General features: G+C 40.5%; 1 protein-coding gene across 1 annotated transcript; it reads left to right on the forward strand.

The window, feature by feature from the left end:
• The first annotated feature begins 5,452 nt into the window (after positions 1-5,452).
• Positions 5,453-18,965, forward strand: CUNH5orf51 (chromosome unknown C5orf51 homolog). Its single transcript, XM_006090158.3, has 6 exons — positions 5,453-5,587; positions 6,771-6,877; positions 9,894-10,037; positions 11,088-11,219; positions 12,351-12,465; positions 18,108-18,965. Exons 1-6 carry the CDS (start codon positions 5,488-5,490, stop codon positions 18,392-18,394), a joined length of 885 nt encoding a protein of 294 aa, XP_006090220.1. The 5' UTR covers positions 5,453-5,487; the 3' UTR covers positions 18,395-18,965.
• Positions 18,966-18,971: the final 6 nt, after the last annotated feature.

The raw sequence follows: 18,971 nt of genomic DNA on the forward strand, positions 1-18,971 counted from the left end.
TGTGTGTGTGTGTGTGTGTGTGTGTTTGTAAAATCACCCTCATTGGTTCCCTTTCTCTGGAGAATCCTGCCTGGCACAGATTTGATCAGCATAAGGGCAATTTTGACCCAGGATCAGTAATTGGTTTGGGGCCAGGTGTGCTCAACCAGACTAAACCAACGTTTGATCTGAAATTCTGGACAAGGCCTCCTGATGATTCTATGAGAGCTTCTGGCAGTTACTGCCCCTCTGCTCCTCTGACATCCTGTCCTCAGCCAGGAGGCCTGGAACGGCTGCAGTCCCTTCGCTGTCAGGCCAAGGACAAAGCCAACGCAGAAGGAACGCAGGCCAGAGACCTCCTGGGAAATGCAGCTGGGCCTCTGGTTCACGTCAGCCCTGAAGCCTGTGCTGCCTCTGGGATTTGTTTTCCAAAACATGCTCTTCCTCACTGTTTCAATGTAGTTTCCTGACTGCAGCCAAAATTTAAGTTGCAGCCAAATGTATTCCCCGATACAGAGCTTTTCATTAAGACAGCGAGTACAGCTGATCTGTTGTAATCCAGGTTTTGTGTGGATATGGTTTTAAAATGTTTGCTTATGCATATAAGCCCCTAACCAATGGACACAGACAACAGGGGGGTGAGGGCATGAGTGGGGGGTGGGGGGGCAAGGGGGGGGGTAAGGACACATATGTAATACCTTAATAAAGAAATTAAAATAAGTAAATAAAATGTTTGCTTATCAGGGATTTAAAGTGGAGATATAAATCAAAGTGTAGCTTTTAATGGATTCTTTGCAAGTCAAGTAGCAATTACTTGTAATGTTTTCGAGGTGTTCTGTTCATTTGCACTAGGATTATTAAGATTGGTACGGTTGGAACTTCTAATAATGTACTCTATCTTTAAATGTCATGTCCCCAACAAAGCACACAGCTTGGAAGCTAGCTGGTATTGCAGCAATAGTGCATGCTTATTAGAATTGGTTTATTTGGCAGATACATCTTGCAGGTCATATGGATAGTATTTAAAACACTAAAGGAAACAGTATAAAACAAGGCTGCCCATGGGATAGGGAAAAAGATGAATTACCCTGGGGAGTGGAGCAGGAGAAATAGTTTCTTGTGAGATAGAATGAGACCAGGAAACCCTAAATGGCACAGCTGTCTTTCTGTTCTGTTCCTGGGTGAATTTATTCTAGAGCTTAAATTATATAGTTCTTATTATTTAAGACCCCTCTAATTATCAGGCCTTTAATTTTTCAAGCTCTTTTTACACAGATCAGCTCTTAATTACCATCCTGCCTATAGGGCAGTGGTTCGCAACCTTGGCTGCACATTAGAATCACCTGGGGATCTTTTAAAAATCCTGATTTCTGGGCCTCATCCTCCAGAAATTCTGTTTCTTTGTTACTAATGTTGTGGCCCCACCCCATAACAAAGAAACAGAATTTCTGGAGGATGAGGCACAGAAATCAGGATTTTAAAAAGATTCCCAGGTGATTCTAATGTGCAGCCAAGGTTGAGAACCACTGCTCTAGGGGATCAGACTCCTCTCCCCTCTCCTCCTTTCCCCTCATCTCCTCCCTAACCTCTCCTCCCCTCCCCCTCTCCCTCTCTCTCTCCAAACTCAAAAACTGAATTGCTGCCCTAGTCGGTTTGGCTCAGTGGATAGAGCATCGGCCTGCAGACTGAAGGATCCCAGGTTCAATTCCAGCCAAGGGCTCATGCCCAGGTTGTGGGCTTGATCCCCAGTGGGAGGTGTGCAGGAGGCAGCCAATCAATGATTCTCTCTCCTCATTGATATTTCTATCTCTCTCTCCCTCTCCCTTCCTCTCTGAAATCAATAAAAGAAGTATATTTTTTAAAAAATGAATTGCCAGTTGCTTTTTCAGATGAACGTAAAAAGTCACATTAGATAAAAGTTTTGTTCAGCGTGGGTTTACACAAAGACCTCTAGAAATCAGTAAGACTGAATTCTTGTCTCCCTCACCAGTGAGTTCCTCCTCCAGAGTCCTGAGTCAGTAAATGCCCTGCCATTGGCCAAGTAGCTCCTGACAGAAGCCTGGGGGTTATCCTCGCTATCTCTTTCTCCTTCACCTCTCACCTCAAATCCTGTCACCAAGTGCTATTGGCTCTACTCATGTAGTGCATCAAACGGATTCACTTCTCTCCATTTCCACTGTCCCTATGACCACCTAATTGAATAAATGAATTGGCCATGGCCAGAAGACAGGGTCTGTTAATATGGACATGGTCAGTGGGGCTCACTCTGCCCCCACGGGTTCATTTCCATGGTTGTGAGTGAGGCATTCCCCTCAGGAGATCACCTGTGCTCTTCAGCCTCACCGTGCTCTAATCCCCCCACACCAGCAGCAGCCTTGGGCCTTCTCTCATTCCTGCAAACTACCTAGCTCTCCCCAAACTCAGAGTCTTCGCACATGCTGTTCACGGTGCCTGCTATGCTATTCTCCACTGTGCTGGTTATAGACTTATTGACTCTCAGCTCCCAATTTATTTTTATTTTTTACTGGTTTTATGAAAAATCTATCGGGTCCTTTAAATGTATTTTTCCTTTGTCAGCAGACACCATGTCAAGCTTTGTCAGTAGAGGGAACTAGAGAGACACCGCAGGAGGCAAAAGGTCTTCCTGGGTCGTTTCCTTTCTTGGCGGCTCCTGTACGTGGGCAGCTCCTCTGGCATCAGGCTCCCGCACTCATGCCGCTTCCCTGGCACCCCCGGGGCAATTTTGTAGCGGAGTACCTCCTCACCGTGAGCAGCTTTCCCAGCACCCTGCAGATGCAGAGTTCTGGCAAGTTCCAGAAGGTGGAGTTCCAGCAACTTCCACAGGTGTAGAGTGCAGGGACTTCCCTGCCATCCAGCCACCAACAGCCATGAGCTCTCCTCCCACGGGGTCTGGATCTCTAGCTCAAGGGTATTCCTTATCTTGCTATTCCTCTGTGTTACTTCTTACTAGCCAAACCATTTTGACTCCAGTCCCCCCTTATAGTTAATAATTCTTTAGATCAAATTTCCCTGTTCCAATTCCATGTGGTTTCTCTCTTCTGATTGGATCTCCAGACTGATACACACCCTCGCTCTTCACCTGGCTAATTTTATTCATCCTTTCGATTTTAATATCATTTTCTCATCTCTCAAATCAAATCATATCCCTCTCCTTTTTATTCACAACACCTTCCACAATTCTAAAATTACATATTCATTGTGTGACATTATGCCTTTGCCTCCCCTGACTTGATCATAAGATCTAAGAGGGTAGTGATCATGTTCATTTACTGCTATAATCCCAGTGCCTGTCATAGTGCCTGACCCAACAATGGTCATTAAATGAAAAGAGGAGTTAATCTTTAATGAGGTCCTATTATATGCAAGTTGCTGGTGGCAATTTAAAAAAAATAGAACTCAATTCCTGTTCCACAGGAGGGTGACAAATTTATATGAGAAAATAAGACCCACACAAAAAATATAAAGCAGAAAAGGGAAGTTTCCAAAAGAATGACATAAGCTGTAAGTACTAGTGATTCAGAGACAACTGAAAACTTTATTTTTAAAAGATTTTGTGTCTTATAAACATCCTGAGAAGTTAATTTCTTCTTAGATAATTGGATTTTACCCATTACACTAGTATATAAGTGGGGAGGAAAGTGGAACAAATGAGATCAGTTATTTTAGAAGATATTTTTTGGTAGATTCATAGGGAGTTATTAATTTCTTTCAGAAGTTTTTAAAATGTAGCATATTTTATTTTTTCTATTCATGTAGGTTTCCAAAAATAAAAATAAATAACTATAAAATTGGAGAAAACGGCTCATGTTTCTTCTTTCCTAGGAAGTGCTTTCTCTGGCTTTAAACACTTTCTTTCATGTGTGTAAGGGTTGGCTGTTATCTGTTTATATTTTTGGGGTGGTGGGGGGCAGTCTTCTAAAGGTAGGTGATTATTTTGGCATGATCTTGGACTAGTCACAGAATCATGTTTTCTAGAATTGGGAGTGGTTAACAGTTGCATTCTGTCCAGTTTCTTCATCTGGAAATGAGGGCTGCACTGTATACTCACAGGTCCCTTCCAGCTCTCTCCGAGGACATGCACACATGTGAGCCATCAGTTGAGCAATAATTCCCAGTGCCAAGTATGTTTCTTGCTGAAAGCTCATCATTGTTTAACAAGTCAGTAGAATTGTAAATTTTATTTAAAATATACAGTGAGGTTTGGCATTTTGAGGTGTCGAATGCTCATTAGTTTTGACTCCTTAGCCCACGTTGTCATATAATGCAACTTTCCTGGCCTTCAGCTTCCTGATTTGAGTAATAAATTGACAATATAACGTGGAGTTTTTGTTCAATTAGTAAACATTTTCCTGGTACGCATTCTGTACCAGGCACTGAGGACACAGAATTAATACAGGATTCCTGTCCCCTATATTTAGGGTGAATCGGAGGAGGAAACTGGTGTTACAAACATCAGTTAGAAAGGCATTGTGGTGATTCACTTATAAACCACAATACACCATTTCCCTATATTTAGTGTAAATAAATAAAAACACTGCCTTCCATAAGAAATAAGATAGAATGAAGATTTTTCAAGATGTACGGTGTCAAATTGCAAACGAAAAAACTGAGTTAAAGATTTGATCATAGACTTGAAAACAGGGAATGCAAAATGAAAGTCAGACTCGTCGACTAAGGGCTTTGAAACTCACAGTGGAGGATGAACTTTGCGCACAGTGGGCGCTTTAGACGTATACCAATAAATCTAAACGTCAAACAATAAGAATGTTTGCAAATGCAAAATGTGGGTACTAGTGAACGCGAGACGGATAAAGGACTTTGAATGTCAGCTTAGCCAATGCAGATCAGAAATGAAACAAACCCCGCTGCTCAAATAAAGATTTAGAAAAGCGACACTCAACTTCCACTAGGGCTTGGAGCTCCGCACCCAATTACCTCTCGGAGACTAGGATGAGCTGAAAGGGGGCCATCGGGCTTTCCATTTCTGACCAGATTATAGTCAGGCATCCTCCTCACTGCCAGACCAAAATTCCCAGACTTCCCTGCGGGCTCTACTGAGTGCAGCTGCAACTCGGGGTAGGGAGGCGCGAGCCAGGGACCGCGCACCACCTGCCCGCCGCCCACCCGCCAGCTGCTGACAACCTCCTCCCGGCTCCCCGCGGAGAGAGCTGGCTTCCCATTGGGTCAGCCTGGGGGCATGGACGTCTCCGATTGGCTTAGAGGAGGGCGGGGCAGAGGCGTGTCCCGACGGCACACCCGCCCCTAAAGCCTGGCCGCTCAGGATTATGGGAGGGAGGATAGTCCGAGAAGGAGGAAATATCCCCGAACGCCCTTCGCCCGCCCGAGTTTGCACTCCTCCGGGGCCCGGGGCCCGGGGCCCCGCCCACCCACCCGGCGGGCTCCGCCCCCACGCCGCGCCGGCGCCCGGGGATCAGGTGACCGCTGGCGGCGCGGTCACGTGCTGGGGCGCGCCCGCGGCTGGTGGCCATGGCGGCCGCAAGCTCCAGTGTGGCCAGGCGAGTGGAGGAGCTGGGGGACCTCGCCCAGGCCCACATCCAGCAACTCAGTGAGGCCGCCGGCGAGGACGGTGAGGGGCGGAGGCGGGGAGGCGGGCGGGCGGCGCAGAGCTGGCTGCAGCCGTGGGCGCGGGGGCTGCGGCCTGCGGTCTGCGCGCGCTCGGTGCGCGGTCCGTGTCAGTCCCGCAGGACTCACATCGCCTTAAGCGAAGGCGTTGGCGTCGGGGCTGCGATTTTATCACCCATGACAACCGCGTGCGTCTCAGTCAGATCAGTGCTGCTTGCCGTGCATTGGCTCGGGAGCCCCGGGGACCGGGGCAGAACCCGAGAACAGGGCCCACAAAAGTTTGCAGGTTCGCGCTGGTGACAGCACCCAGGTCGTGGTTGTGCGCGCAGGAAAGAGCTAGGCCGGTGCAGCAGTAACACTTCTGTTGCTTCGTTTTCAGTTTCTGTCTTAACTGGGATTCTCAGCTCAACTGTAAACAGTCTTCTACGGAAGGGCTTTGCATTGGTTCTTGCACACACATCACTTCGGTTCTCACAAGGGTCCCCTCGGGATCAGAACACTTTTAAACAACAGTGGTTTCCTTAAGAAGAAAAAAAAAAGTAGAGAATTGCCTCGACTTCTGATTTTAAGTCCAGTTCTCTTTCATGACTTCTCTGCTGCCTGTAGATCTTATGTTTTTTCTTTTGAGTCTTGAGCCTTTATTACAATGTAGATCGGCTTTTAAGTTCTTGTGGACTCGCTGTCATCGCACTCAGGAAATAGTGGGACATTGACCCCAGTGATTGAATAAATAGTTGGTAAGTTTGTTGACTAGGGTCTATGATGAGATAGCTCTAGTTCTAGTCAAGATTATTTGCGGAATTATTTTTTTTCTTAGCGGTATGTTCTTCAAAATCCGTAGAATACCCAGAAGCCAACTTCTTTTTAGGTGTGGTAAGTCAATCCCGGGATGCACATGAATGGTTAGTTGATCGATAGTAGAGGCTATTACCTGCAACTGTATCTAAGATACTTAGGCTATTTAGGAAGTTTTCAGTCTAGCTTTCCAGAATAAATGTCCATCATAAATTAGCTTAATTAGGATTAGGCATTACGTTATATTTGTTTTACATAAACTATTATCGCTACCATGCTCTTCTCCAGTGCCAAACATAATTTTATTTAATCATTTAAGATCCATAACTTTTTTTGTTTAAATAACAGTTTGAAATTATGTGAAGTAATCAACATGTTTTTCTCTCTTACAGATCACTTTTTAATTCGGGCCTCTGCAGCTCTAGAAAAATTGAAACTCTTGTGTGGAGAAGAAAAAAAGTGTTCAAATCCATCGAATCTACTAGAACTTTACACACAGGTACTAAGACAGATGTGGTTTCTGACATGTTATGGGGCAAATTGCTTAATTAGAGGATCGATTCCAGTGTTTAGGTCTAATAAAATCATGTTATTCTCTATTTCAAGTGTTTGATTTTGTTCAAAAACTGTATGTACAAAGTATACAGACTTGAAACTTGGAGGCAATATGCAAAGAAGTAAAGATTTAGTAGATGTGTATTGATAAGAAAAATAAGGAATAAAATCTTGCAGGTAACAGAATTGCTTCCCTTTATAGGTAAGTAAGCAAAACAGGACTATGTCCAATTTTGAAGGTTATTCAGAAGAAATGGAGGATTCTAAAGAGCCCCAGTTATTTTTCCCCCCTGAAATTCTCCTTTCCTTAGGATTCTGAACATGACTCCCTCTGTTATTATCATGCAACTCTGTAAGATTGTTCTGTTGCCCCTTTTCCCTTTTTTTCTTTTTCTTTGCTTTCAGATTAGGCCTCTGTATGGACAAGATCTGTTTTCTTGGTTTTCTCAAACATTGCTGAGGCAAGTTGACATTAAACATTATTTCATTACTAGAGGCCTGATGCACAAAATTCGTGCAAGAGTAGGCCTTCCTTCCCTCGGCTGCCGGCTTCCCTCTAGCACCCGGGACCCAGGCTTCCCTCGAAGCCCCGGCTTTGTCTGGAAGGTCGTCCGGAAGGACATCTGGTCTAATTAGCATATTACGCTTTTATTATTATAGATAGTAACTAACATTCCTACAACATCTTATAGTTAATAGAGTGCTTCATATGCCCTTACTTGATCCTCAGGGATAATACAGATGAGTGCTTATAGAAAGTAGAGTAATTGGTGGCTACAAGAGTAGTGACGGGGAAGTAATTATAACATAGGGAACATAGTCAATAATATTGTGATGAGCCCTGACCAGTTTGGCTCAATGGATAGAGTGTCGGTGAAAGGTTCCAGGTTCGATACCTGTCAAGAGCATATACCTTGGTTGCGGGCACATCCCTAGTAGGAGGTGTGCAAGAGGCAGCTGATCGATGTTTCTCTCTCATTGATGTTTCTAACTATCCCTCTCCCTTCCTCTCTGTAAAAAATCAATAAAATATATTTTTAAAAAATATTGTGATGACTATGTATGGTGCCAGTTGGGGTTCTGGAAATATGTAAAGTTTATGATTAACAACTAAGCTGTACACCCCAAACCAATACATAACAAAAAGAAAAGAAACAGAAAGCAGCCCTAACCGGTTTGGCTCAGTGGATAGAGTGTCAGCCTATGGACTCAAGGGTCCCAGGTTCGATTCCGGTCAAGGGCATGTACCTTGGTTGCAGGCACATCCCCAGTAGGGAGTGTGCAGGAGGCAGCTGATCATTGTTTCTCTCTCATCGATGTTTCTAACTCTCTATCCCTCTTCCTTCCTCTCTGTAAAAAATCAATAAAATATATTTTTTAAAAAAAGAAACAGAAAGCAGAGTAAACTTGGTTAACCTTCACGTGTACATTTACAGCATTGAGATGCCTGGCACTGTGTTTTTTGTTTGGAAGAACATAAGATGGCTTCTGCCTTCAAACGTCATGGTCAAATGAGTCTGTGACAGCTACTCACAAACCCCAAAGAACTGTTGTGATTTGGCAGAACTTGCCCTGGCTTTCTTTCCTTTCAGAAGGCTCCCAGCTTGTGTCATTTCTTTCACATGAGAGAGTTTTAAACATCTTAATTTATTTCTAAGAATACAGCAAAAGGCCCTAGATTTATAGTCCCCAGGTTCCCTTGGATCCCACTTATGGCTCTGAATCAACAGGTCACTTTTCTTAGGATGATCTCCTCCTTCCTGGCTTAACCTCCGACAAGAACATTTATCACTTAAGTAGTGCTGTGTGCCAAGTAATGTTCTAAGTCAGTGGTTCTCAACCTTCCTAATGCCGCGACCCTTTAAGACAGTTCCTCATGTTGTGGTGACCCCCAACCATAAAATTATTTTCGTTGCTACTTCATAACTGTAATTTTGCTACTGTTATGAATCGTAATGTAAATATCTGTTATGCTATATGTGTTTTCCGATGGTCGCGACCCACAGGTTGAGAACCACTTTACGTATGTCAATTCTTTTTATCTTCAAAGCAAAGAACTTTGAAAGTCATTTAGTCCAATTCATTTTATCAATGAAGAAACTGAGGCTTAAAAACATAAATTGACTTGTCCTTTGATTAGGTGATTAGTGGTAGAACTGATACTAGAACACAGTTTTGTTCATCTTAGTCCAATAGGTTAAAAAAAAAGGATTGGGTAGTTTTAAGGTATTTGAACAGAGTGTCTTGTATTTAAGAATGCTGGGGTCTTAGTGTTTGAATTGCATAATGTTGGTGATATGCTGCCTTTGGTGGGTTGAATCTGCATTTGGGAAAACAAATCCTTTGAAGATTCATTTTACAAAACTAGAGGTAGTGATCTTAACTTGATACAGGAGCCATTTAGAAAATGTCCAGAGTATATATGTATAAATAGCAAAGAATATATAATTATACTTTTCATAATATTGTATATGATTTACTTACCTGAATTAAAATATAAAACTCGCTTTTATTTTCTGAGGGAAGGAAGGTCAGCATTAATTTAGTATTTTAGTAAAATAGCTATGAAGTTTTCCATAAAGTTCATCTTGGATTATGTTTTCAGCTAGACATTTTGCCTACTTTTCAAATTTAAACATGTATTGATTGATTTTAGAGCGAGGGAGGGAAGGACAGAGAGAAGAAATAGAGACATTGATTTGCTATTCCACTTGTTTATCCATTCATTCATTCATTGGTTGATTCTTGTATGTGCCCTGACCAGGGATGGAACCCACAACCTTGGCTTATAGGGACTATGCTCTAACCAACTGAGCTATCTGGCCAGGGCCTCAAATTTAAATAGTGCACTAGAAAATGTAAATGTCTAAGAAAACATCTGTACACATGTAAAGTTAAACTGTAAGAGTTATTCAGGCAGAAATCACTTACAGCTATTGTTTTCTCTTGTACATCATCAGGCCATTTTGGACATGACGTATTTTGAGGAGAACAAGCTAGTAGATGAAGATTTCCCTGAAGACTCTTCCCAGAAAGTAAAAGAGTTGATCACTTTTCTTTCAGAACCAGAAATTTTAGTTAAAGAAAATAATATGTACCCAAAAGTAAGTTTTATACTCGTGAATGATGGTGAAGCTGCTAATTCTTGCTGTATGGACTGCCGTTTAGAGTCTGTGTTTTTTCTTCTTGACTATGTCTGTGTCTGTTTTAAATTAAGATTGAAGGAGGGATTACACTTCAGACCAGTGTCACACCTAAAGTATTATATTTTCTAAATATGTTTCAGAATACTTTCCTGATGTAATTGTATTGTAATTACAGTGCCTGATCATTTTCTAAGCAAAGATACTTGCTATTTCTGCTCCCTTTACTTTTGCAGACACTGCATTTTCTTGAGGGTCTGCATTTCCCGAGTAATTTAATGACCACATCCCTTGTCCTTTTATAGTTTTACTCCTTCCCCAACAGTTCCCCTTCCTCCCATCCTGGAGACAGGCACCCAAGGATACCGCCTTAATCCCCTGACCGTCTCTATTCTTGCTTTATAACCTGTTGTATGCTTGTTACGGCATCCTATTTAGATGATTCCAAGATTTTTATCTCCAGCTATGGCTACTTTTTCAAGGAAATAATTCATCTTTAACTGCTTGCTGCTTATCTCCCCTTAGATATCTTTTGTGCTCTATGTGTTCATGAGGGGGATGCTAATTGTAGAAACAAATACTCCCAAATTTTAAATGACACAACACAGTAAAAGTTTGATTAAGGTTGTTTTTGTGTATATCTTTTTATTATTTTATTCTAGCAATGGTAGAAATAGGTAAGATCTTGTTTCAAGTAATATGTAGTTCTAAAAAACTATCTTTTAAATCAGATTATTGAATATTTATATTTTATATACATTAGAATTTGCTACTAAAATATTTAAACTATTTTCTAAAAATATTTATAAGTGGAGTAGTTATTTTAATTTTCATGTAGCAATAGATGTCTGTATTTCTAATTGATTCAAAGTACAGCATTCCTGTGTAAATAGCTAAACGAAGAGAAAATGTTGTGAAATAAGTGTTTTTAATTTCTCAGTATTTTGAAATTTAACTTACTTTTACAGACATCACATTTCTCTTCTTAGCTCTGTCTCTGTTGTGTTTCAGCACTGCGATTTACTTGGGGACGAACTCTTGGAATGTCTCTCTTGGCGACGAGGAGCCCTACTTTATATGTATTGTCATTCTCTGACCAAAAGGAGAGAGTGGCTCACGAGGAAATCTGGTTTGCTTAAAGAGGTAAGAAGGCATTCCTCAGTCCTTTTTGATTGTTAAGTTTATAGGTTCCTAAAAGCTGTCTTTGGTGTGGTGTAAAGACTATTGGAACCAAGGGGTCTTCATTCCACGTCTTTTGCTTACTAGCTGTGTAATCGTAAACAAATTGGACTTACTGTGAATTAAGTAAGATAACAGGTAAAAGCCCTTTGCTTACTGGAAAGTTCTATAAGTTCATGATTTTTTTTGTTGTTGTTTTTTTTAAATATAAGGTAGACAACATATATTAATTTTTAAGCATAGTTTTTGGCCTGAAGAAAACAAACGTGGTTGTGAGCCTCTTTGTCAGCAGATCACGCCTGAAGAACCCACGTGACTCTGCTGCTAGAAAACTGGCTCTGATTTGGTTTGACTCTCTGACCAAATCAATAAATCTCAAGACGGTCTTAGTATTGTGTCACTAGGGAGTCTAACGGGTTGATTGTACATATGGTTCATGGGGGCCTGGAAATGAGCGGTCACCCTTTTAGGTGTAAAAATTTGAGAATATCATTTCTAAATTATAGTAAGTACATACATATTTTTAATAAATTGTTGAATACACCATTTTAAAAAAATATATATATTTTTATTGATTTCAGGAAGGGAGAGAGAGAGAGAGAGAGAGAGAGAGAGAGAGATAGAAACATCAATGATGAGAGAGAATCCATTGGCTGCCTTCTGCACGCTCCCTACTGGGGATCGAGCCCGAAACCCGGGCATGTGCCCATGACTGGAATTGAACCTTAGACGCTTCAGTCTGTAGGCCAACGCTCTTCACTGAGCCAAACCAGCTAGGTCTGTTGAACACATCTTTATCCTTTTCTTCCTCTGAGAACATTTTTGACAAGTATATTACTGAATCGTGTGTTCTTGGTTAATGATTTTTTTTCTTCCATACTCATAACTGGAGCATTTTGAAGATGACACTTTAGAATATGTATTATAAAAGTTTTGAGGTAATAGATCCTTAGACTATTGAAATGTAATAGCAATAAGACCTAGCTATATATTAGCCCATTTTTCTTGAGTAAAGAATGGGAAAAAGTTAACATTTGAAGTTCCGATAGCTTTGCATGTAATACTTTCAATTCTTTGGCTTTGACTTTCATTTAGTACCTTGTTGATGGAATCAGTTACTTGCTACAGATGCTAAATTATCGGTGTCCTACCCAATTAGATGAAGGAGTTTCTTTCCAAGACCTAGACACAGCTAAGTTACTGAGTGAAGGTAATGTGATCTCTTTTTGAAGTTTTTGTTTTTAAAGTTTTTTAAAAATTTAAGAAGTTTATCATATTTTACTCTGATTTAAGTAAATTTCAAATTACATCAAAGACAAAAATAAAATGGCTTCTAAAAATTCAGAGATCTTCTCATGTAATATAGAAAAATACTCTTAACCTGTCTGTTTTGTAATTTTGGGAGCGTTATATATCCTGTTACATTTTACATCCCTCCGTAGCCCTGGTCAGCAACTTAGTTTTACTGCTTGTAACAGAAATTGGAAGTAACTTTGAAACAAGATAGACCTGTACTTCTCTTGCACATAAAAAAGACCCAGAACTGGTTATGTTGGCTTCCTGGTGTCATCAGGTTCCTATGTTTTTCCTTCATCATCTTTAGAATCAGAGTTCTTCAGCTTCAGAGGAAGGTACTGTATAGAGAATACAATGTGAGCAGTGCTTCCCAGTGCTGTGCAGCATGCTTCCCTGTGAGGATCCTGCTGGCGTTCTCAGTGTCCCAGCATGCTCCTGGAAGCCTCCCTCTCACCTATGTTTCAGTCTACAGGGCTGGCAAAAGATGCTTCTTTCACCCAAGTCCACTCACTCCTTTGGAGCATCACTTTACCTGCATTTCACTGGCCACATGGAGTCATGTAACTACAAGGGAACCTGGAAAGTATAGTCCTTTTCTGGTACATTGCCATCCCAAATAAAATTAAGTCTCTTTACCAAGAAAGAAAGGGAGAATGAATGAATATTGGGTGGCGACTGTTAGTTTCTGCCATGAACATCTGTGCACTTAAAAATGTTAGGAATTGGATATAGAGGATCATCTGGGTTTTAGACTGAGGTGCAGGAGGAAGAACCACTTATTTTTACCATCTCTTTTACAATGGGAGGAACTGAGGCCCTGATAAACCAGATAATACCTGTTCATAGTCATGTAGCTGGCAAGTGATGTACATGATCCGTGTGTAAACTTTCTTTTATACTTGATCTGAAATTTTGATGGGGGAAAATCAAATATGGGGAAAAGAAAACTTCTTAGAGATTATTCTATATTTTCATTTTATAGATAAAGTTTAATTCTCCTTTGTTAGTTTCTGTAGGCTTTTTCTATTTAAAAAATTAGATAGAAAAAAACATGATATAAGTGTCACTAATACACGACTGGCTGGTGATATCCAAAAACTTTTTTTTTTTTAATATATTTTATTGATTTTTTACAGAGAGGAAGGGAGAGAGATAGATAGCCAGAAACATCGATGGGAGAGAAACATTGATCAGCTGCCTCCTGCACATCTCCCACTGGGGATGTGCCCGAAACCCAGGTACATGCCCTTGACCGGAATCGAACCCGGCACTGCTCAGTCCGCAGGCCAACGCTCTATCCACTGAGCCAAACCGGTTTTGGCTCCAAAAACTTTTAATTTTAGTTTATTCAGGCAAATAACCTGTCCTAAAGAAGCGTTATTGTGAATACAAAGTGTTCCTTCAGTAGACATTTTGACAGACATGGGGTGTTTTGATTTACTTGTGGGAAGTACTTATTCCAGACAGCTAGTGAACTGATTAGCTGCATTCAGAATGGCTTTTTAAACATCTCCTTATGCACTAGCATGGATTAACTTAAAAGAAAATGTAGGGGTGGGCACTAAAGCCTATTTAGAACCAAAGAAAGTGGCACAAGCCATCTATTTCCCTACTCCCATTTGTAGCCACAAGGTAAGATACTCTCATGGCCTGAAACTTTTTCTTCAACATGCATGTGATACTGGTGTCTGCTCTTCTTTTTTTAAATTTGATTTATAGGGGTGACACTGGTTAAAAAGATTATATGGGTTTCAGGTGCACAATTCTACAACACGTCATCTGTAACCCTGTATTGTGTGGTCACCACCTCAAGTCAAGTACTGGTGTCTTCTCTTAGATTGTCATTTGCTCTTGCTTCTAGCTTCTATTTCATTTATAACAGGAATCAAAAGAGACAGAGAAGTCACTTTTTTTCCAGAAACAAAGAAAACGATATTATGGCCATATTGGATTTGTCACAGTGCTTGGTTCTCTCTTGCTGTTGGCTTCTTGTTCTCAACTAAAGCTGTTTGCTCCTCTGTAATTCCTCTCTCAAGGTAACTAGAAACCAGCAAGCCTACTTTTCATAGGCTAAATTACTCCAGAGACCCCATCAGAGACATTTAACTATTTTTTCATTTTTTTGTTAGCCAATATAAAACAAATTCTGAAAATCCCCAATTCTCATTAGGGAGAAAAGTTCTATGAGTCATCAGAATATTTTTATGGACAGATCATAATGATAATTTACCTAATTTTAGATAAAACAGTTTATACTTAGTAATATTTTTTCTTTCTTTTTCCAAAGTAAGGTAATCATATAGTGCTTTGAACATTACCTATATGTCATTAAGTTTTCAGCTTTTAAAAATGACCAAGTGATATTATTCAGTAAACCTCATTACCCCATCTCTGAGCTTCATTCCTCGGCGTGTCCTTATAAAAATAGCCTTGTCAGAATAACCCTGGAGTTAACTAGATTAAATCAAATACAGTTGAGCTTTGCACACCCTTGCTTTATGCTTTTATGCCACTGAGGACCACCCGCTTCCGGCCACCCTTTGGCCCACTGCTTAACCAAGAAACTGGACTTCAGATCCCCTGAAGGAGTGGCTCTGAACTGGCATTGCTGATTGCCAGGGCAGCTTGCTAAAAATACAGGCTTCTGTGTGCCACCACAGGTTCTGATTCAGTATATGGGTCCAGGAATCTTGAGTAAGCTCACATAATTATGATGCGGTCAGATTGAGACCTCACTGCTCCTAGGGATGCCAATCTGCCAGCTTTTTAATGTGGCAGTCTCCTTTCTGCCCTCATTCACTTACTTTCCCTCTCCTGCTCTGTATTCCCCACTATCATGTGTGTCCTAGACTGTGCAGGCAAGTGAAGTAGTTTATCTAAAAACAATAGACTATAGTTACAGAGTAGTAGATTCCTTGGGGCAGTAGAGAGGTAGAAAGTGCCTAATTTTTACATTGTTCATCCTTTTAATGCAGGATATTTTAATGCAGTAAGTAGTTTAGCATAGTCCACAGCATCATCATCACCCTAGGTCCTAGTGGTTTGTTAAAAATGCAAATTCATAGACCCAACTCCATACCTGAACCTGATACTGTGGAGGTGGGCGCCCAGCAGTCAGCATTTTAGCACATCCTCCCTGTAATTCTAAAGCAGGCTAAAGTTTAAGGACCTCTCTTTGTCGTATAGCCATTCATTCGGTCCCTGGTAAAATCTTCCTGCAGGATAGTGTCCCTTGTTCAGCAGTCAACCCTCCTTAATATAAAGAATGAGGTTCACTTGGAGTTGGGCACAAAATAAGATCCCAGTTCTCACCCTACCCAACTGGCTTCACTTTCTGGGATATACTTCAGCTCCTCCCCAAGCTGCAGCCTGCTTTACGTTCAACCTTCCCTCCATTTCGGCTTCTACCTCCTTCCTTTCCTCCACCAAGGTTTTTATGCCTTTTTTACACCACTGAGGACCACCCCATTAATTTTAGGAATAACTAAGCAAGGTGTAGGATTACAGAAATAAAAAGGCTATGCATTCAGTGAAATGCTGAATCTAATACAAAATATAATTCTGAATAGCATCTAATGCTGCTTCAGCTTTTTCTCTGAGGTTTATGATATTTTAAGTATGAAGGAATAAAGTAAAAAGCAATGATTATGTGTAATATGCACTGTACTTATTAAGTGAACATTGTTTTACACACAGAAAGTATAATTAACATGTCAGTGTTGTCTATCATATTTTCATGAATGCAAGCCTCAGATTCTGCTCTTAAATGATCATTTTTTAAAATTGATATAACAGTTTAATGAGTCAGCTCTTCAGCTAAAGCTATTTCTTCTCTTGCTACTGTTTATAAGCAGGATTTGAGGGGAAGTGAAGGGGATAGCTCTAGGGACAAATGCTAAGACTATGAAAAGCTTGCAGTAGAGTCAAGATGATAGAAACTAACGGTTTTGAAAGTTGAATTTTTCTTCTATTTTTGTGTCTTTAGTACCATCATAATCCTTTCTGATGAGTCATATTAGGTGAGCAACTGAGATTATGATGCTCATTTGAGGTAGACTTTTCTAATCATACAAGTACCTGTACATTAGAATAAAAAAAACTATTTCTAGTGCCTTTAAGAAGTTTACCAGTCATATAGTTTATACCATAGTCATTTATTTATATTTTTTGATTCCAAGTCTGTTCCTCTTTCTACCAAATTAATATACTTTGTGTGCCACAAATGTTTAATTATATAATTGCCTTATTTCATAATAAGATTGCTTTAACTTTTGATGAAAATCCTGCATGTATTCCCTTTTCCTGGGAACATAAAGCATCTTAGATATAATTTAACATCTTTGATAATTTAGAATTATATGGTCTCTCAGGGTGATGTTTCTTTAAAATACATTTTTATTTTTTTTCTATATTCTTATTGATTTTAGAGAGAGAGGGAGAAGGCGAGAGAGAGATAGAAACATCAATGATGAGAGAGAATCACTGATTGGCTGCCTCCTGCATATCCCCTACTGGGGATTGAGCCCGCAACCTGGCCATGTGCCCTTGACCAGAATCGAACCTGGGACCCTGCAGTCTGCAGGCTGATGCTCTAAACACTGAGCCAGACGAGCTAGGGCTAAAATACATTTTTATTGATTTCAGAGAGGAAAGGAGAGGGATAGAGAGATAGAAACATCGATGAGAGTAAATCATTGATCGGCTGCTTCCTGCACACCCGCCCACTAGGGATCGAGCCCACAACCCAGACATGTACCCCAACCGGGAATCGAATCGTTGACCTCCTGGTTCATAGGTTGACACTCAACCACTGAACCATGCTGGCTGGGCTCAGGGTCATGTTTATGCATGATAACTTCTGTAGATTCTTGTGGAAATGTAGGAGGTGTAGTATACTTGACTGGAACTGTAATACTGATTCTAGAGTACATCCTAAATTAAAAGTTGTTTTCATGGTGGCCTTCAGGGAGACTCTGAGTACTCTGAAATTGTGTGTAGAATTTTGGGCATATGTCCCAGGAGAGGTTCCATTGATTCAGGGGTCCTCAAACTTTTTAAACAGGGGGCCAGTTCACTGTCCCTCAGACCGTTGGAGGGCCGGACTATAGTTGGAAAAAAAAACTATGAACAAATTCCTGTGCACACTGCACATATCTTATTTTGAAGTAAAAAAAACAAAACGGGAACAAATACAATATTTGTATTTGCATGTGGCCCGCGGGCCGTAGTTTGAGGACCCCTGGATTAGGTTCTCAAAGAGGCCTTAAAGAGGATTCCAAAAAGATTAAGAACACACTGACCTAAATGATCTGTTTTAAAAAAGTCTCTGACAGTACTCTTTTTTGTGGGGGTGGGGGAAGGGTTCTATTTATAGATAAAATAAAAATAGAGTGCCAATTCAGTGAGGATTGCATTAGTGATATTTGGCTTTTCTAAGTGTAACTATTAAATGAGAAGGAAAAATGATGACATAAAAGGAATTTATTAGAATTTTATTAATCAGTTTCTTTTTTAACGTTCTAAATTCTAATCTCTCAACCTAAATGACTTCCCTAGGAATATTCAGTGACATTCACTTGCTGGCTATGATGTACAGTGGAGAAATGTGTTACTGGGGATTGAAGCATTGTGCCGATCAGCAGCCAGAAAACCAGGGCGTGGACGCAGGTGTTTCTGGAGCAAGCTGCACTACACACAGAGAGCCCTTGGATTTCCGAGAAGTAGGAGAGAAAATTTTGAAAAAGTATGTATCTGTGTGCGAAGGACCCCTGAAAGAACAAGAATGGAACACAACAAATGCAAAACAAATTTTAAACTTCTTTCAGCATCGCTCTAACTCGTAAGTTTAGTCCTTTTCAAACAGAAAAGCAGAAAGACCCATGAAATGGAAACGTTCCAGAAAAGAAGACATATTGACACTAAGAATGTCACACTACATAAAGATGCCCAGCGTGGTTCCCTTTTAAAAATGCCATCACCGTAGTTCATTATATATTCTTGACTCTGTGAAGGAACAGTTCTCTCATTTCTAAAACGGCATGTATGTTATTCTAACTCAGCCTGAACTACAGATATCCTGTAACTAATACTAAGGAAGAATCCAATTTAGCTGTACAAAGATTTTTTTCTGTTACTTCAGATTATTATTATTATTATTACTTTAGAGAGAGGAAGAGAGAGAGAGAGGAAGAGAGAGAGAGAAATGTCGATGTGAGAGAAAATCTATTGGTTGCTCCTGACCGGAGAGCAAGCCTGAACCTGGGTTTGTGCCCTGACTAGGAATTGAACCCTCCACCTTTTGGTATACAGGATGACGCGCCAACCAATTGAGCTTCAGATTATTTTTTTTATTGTGGTAAATTGCAACATAAAATTGACCATTTTAACTCTTTTTAGGTCTGTTTATCTTGAAATTTGCTG

Source organism: Myotis lucifugus, unplaced genomic scaffold (assembly GCF_000147115.1).
Source record: "Myotis lucifugus unplaced genomic scaffold, Myoluc2.0 scaffold_68, whole genome shotgun sequence".
Lineage (NCBI taxonomy): Eukaryota > Metazoa > Chordata > Mammalia > Chiroptera > Vespertilionidae > Myotis > Myotis lucifugus.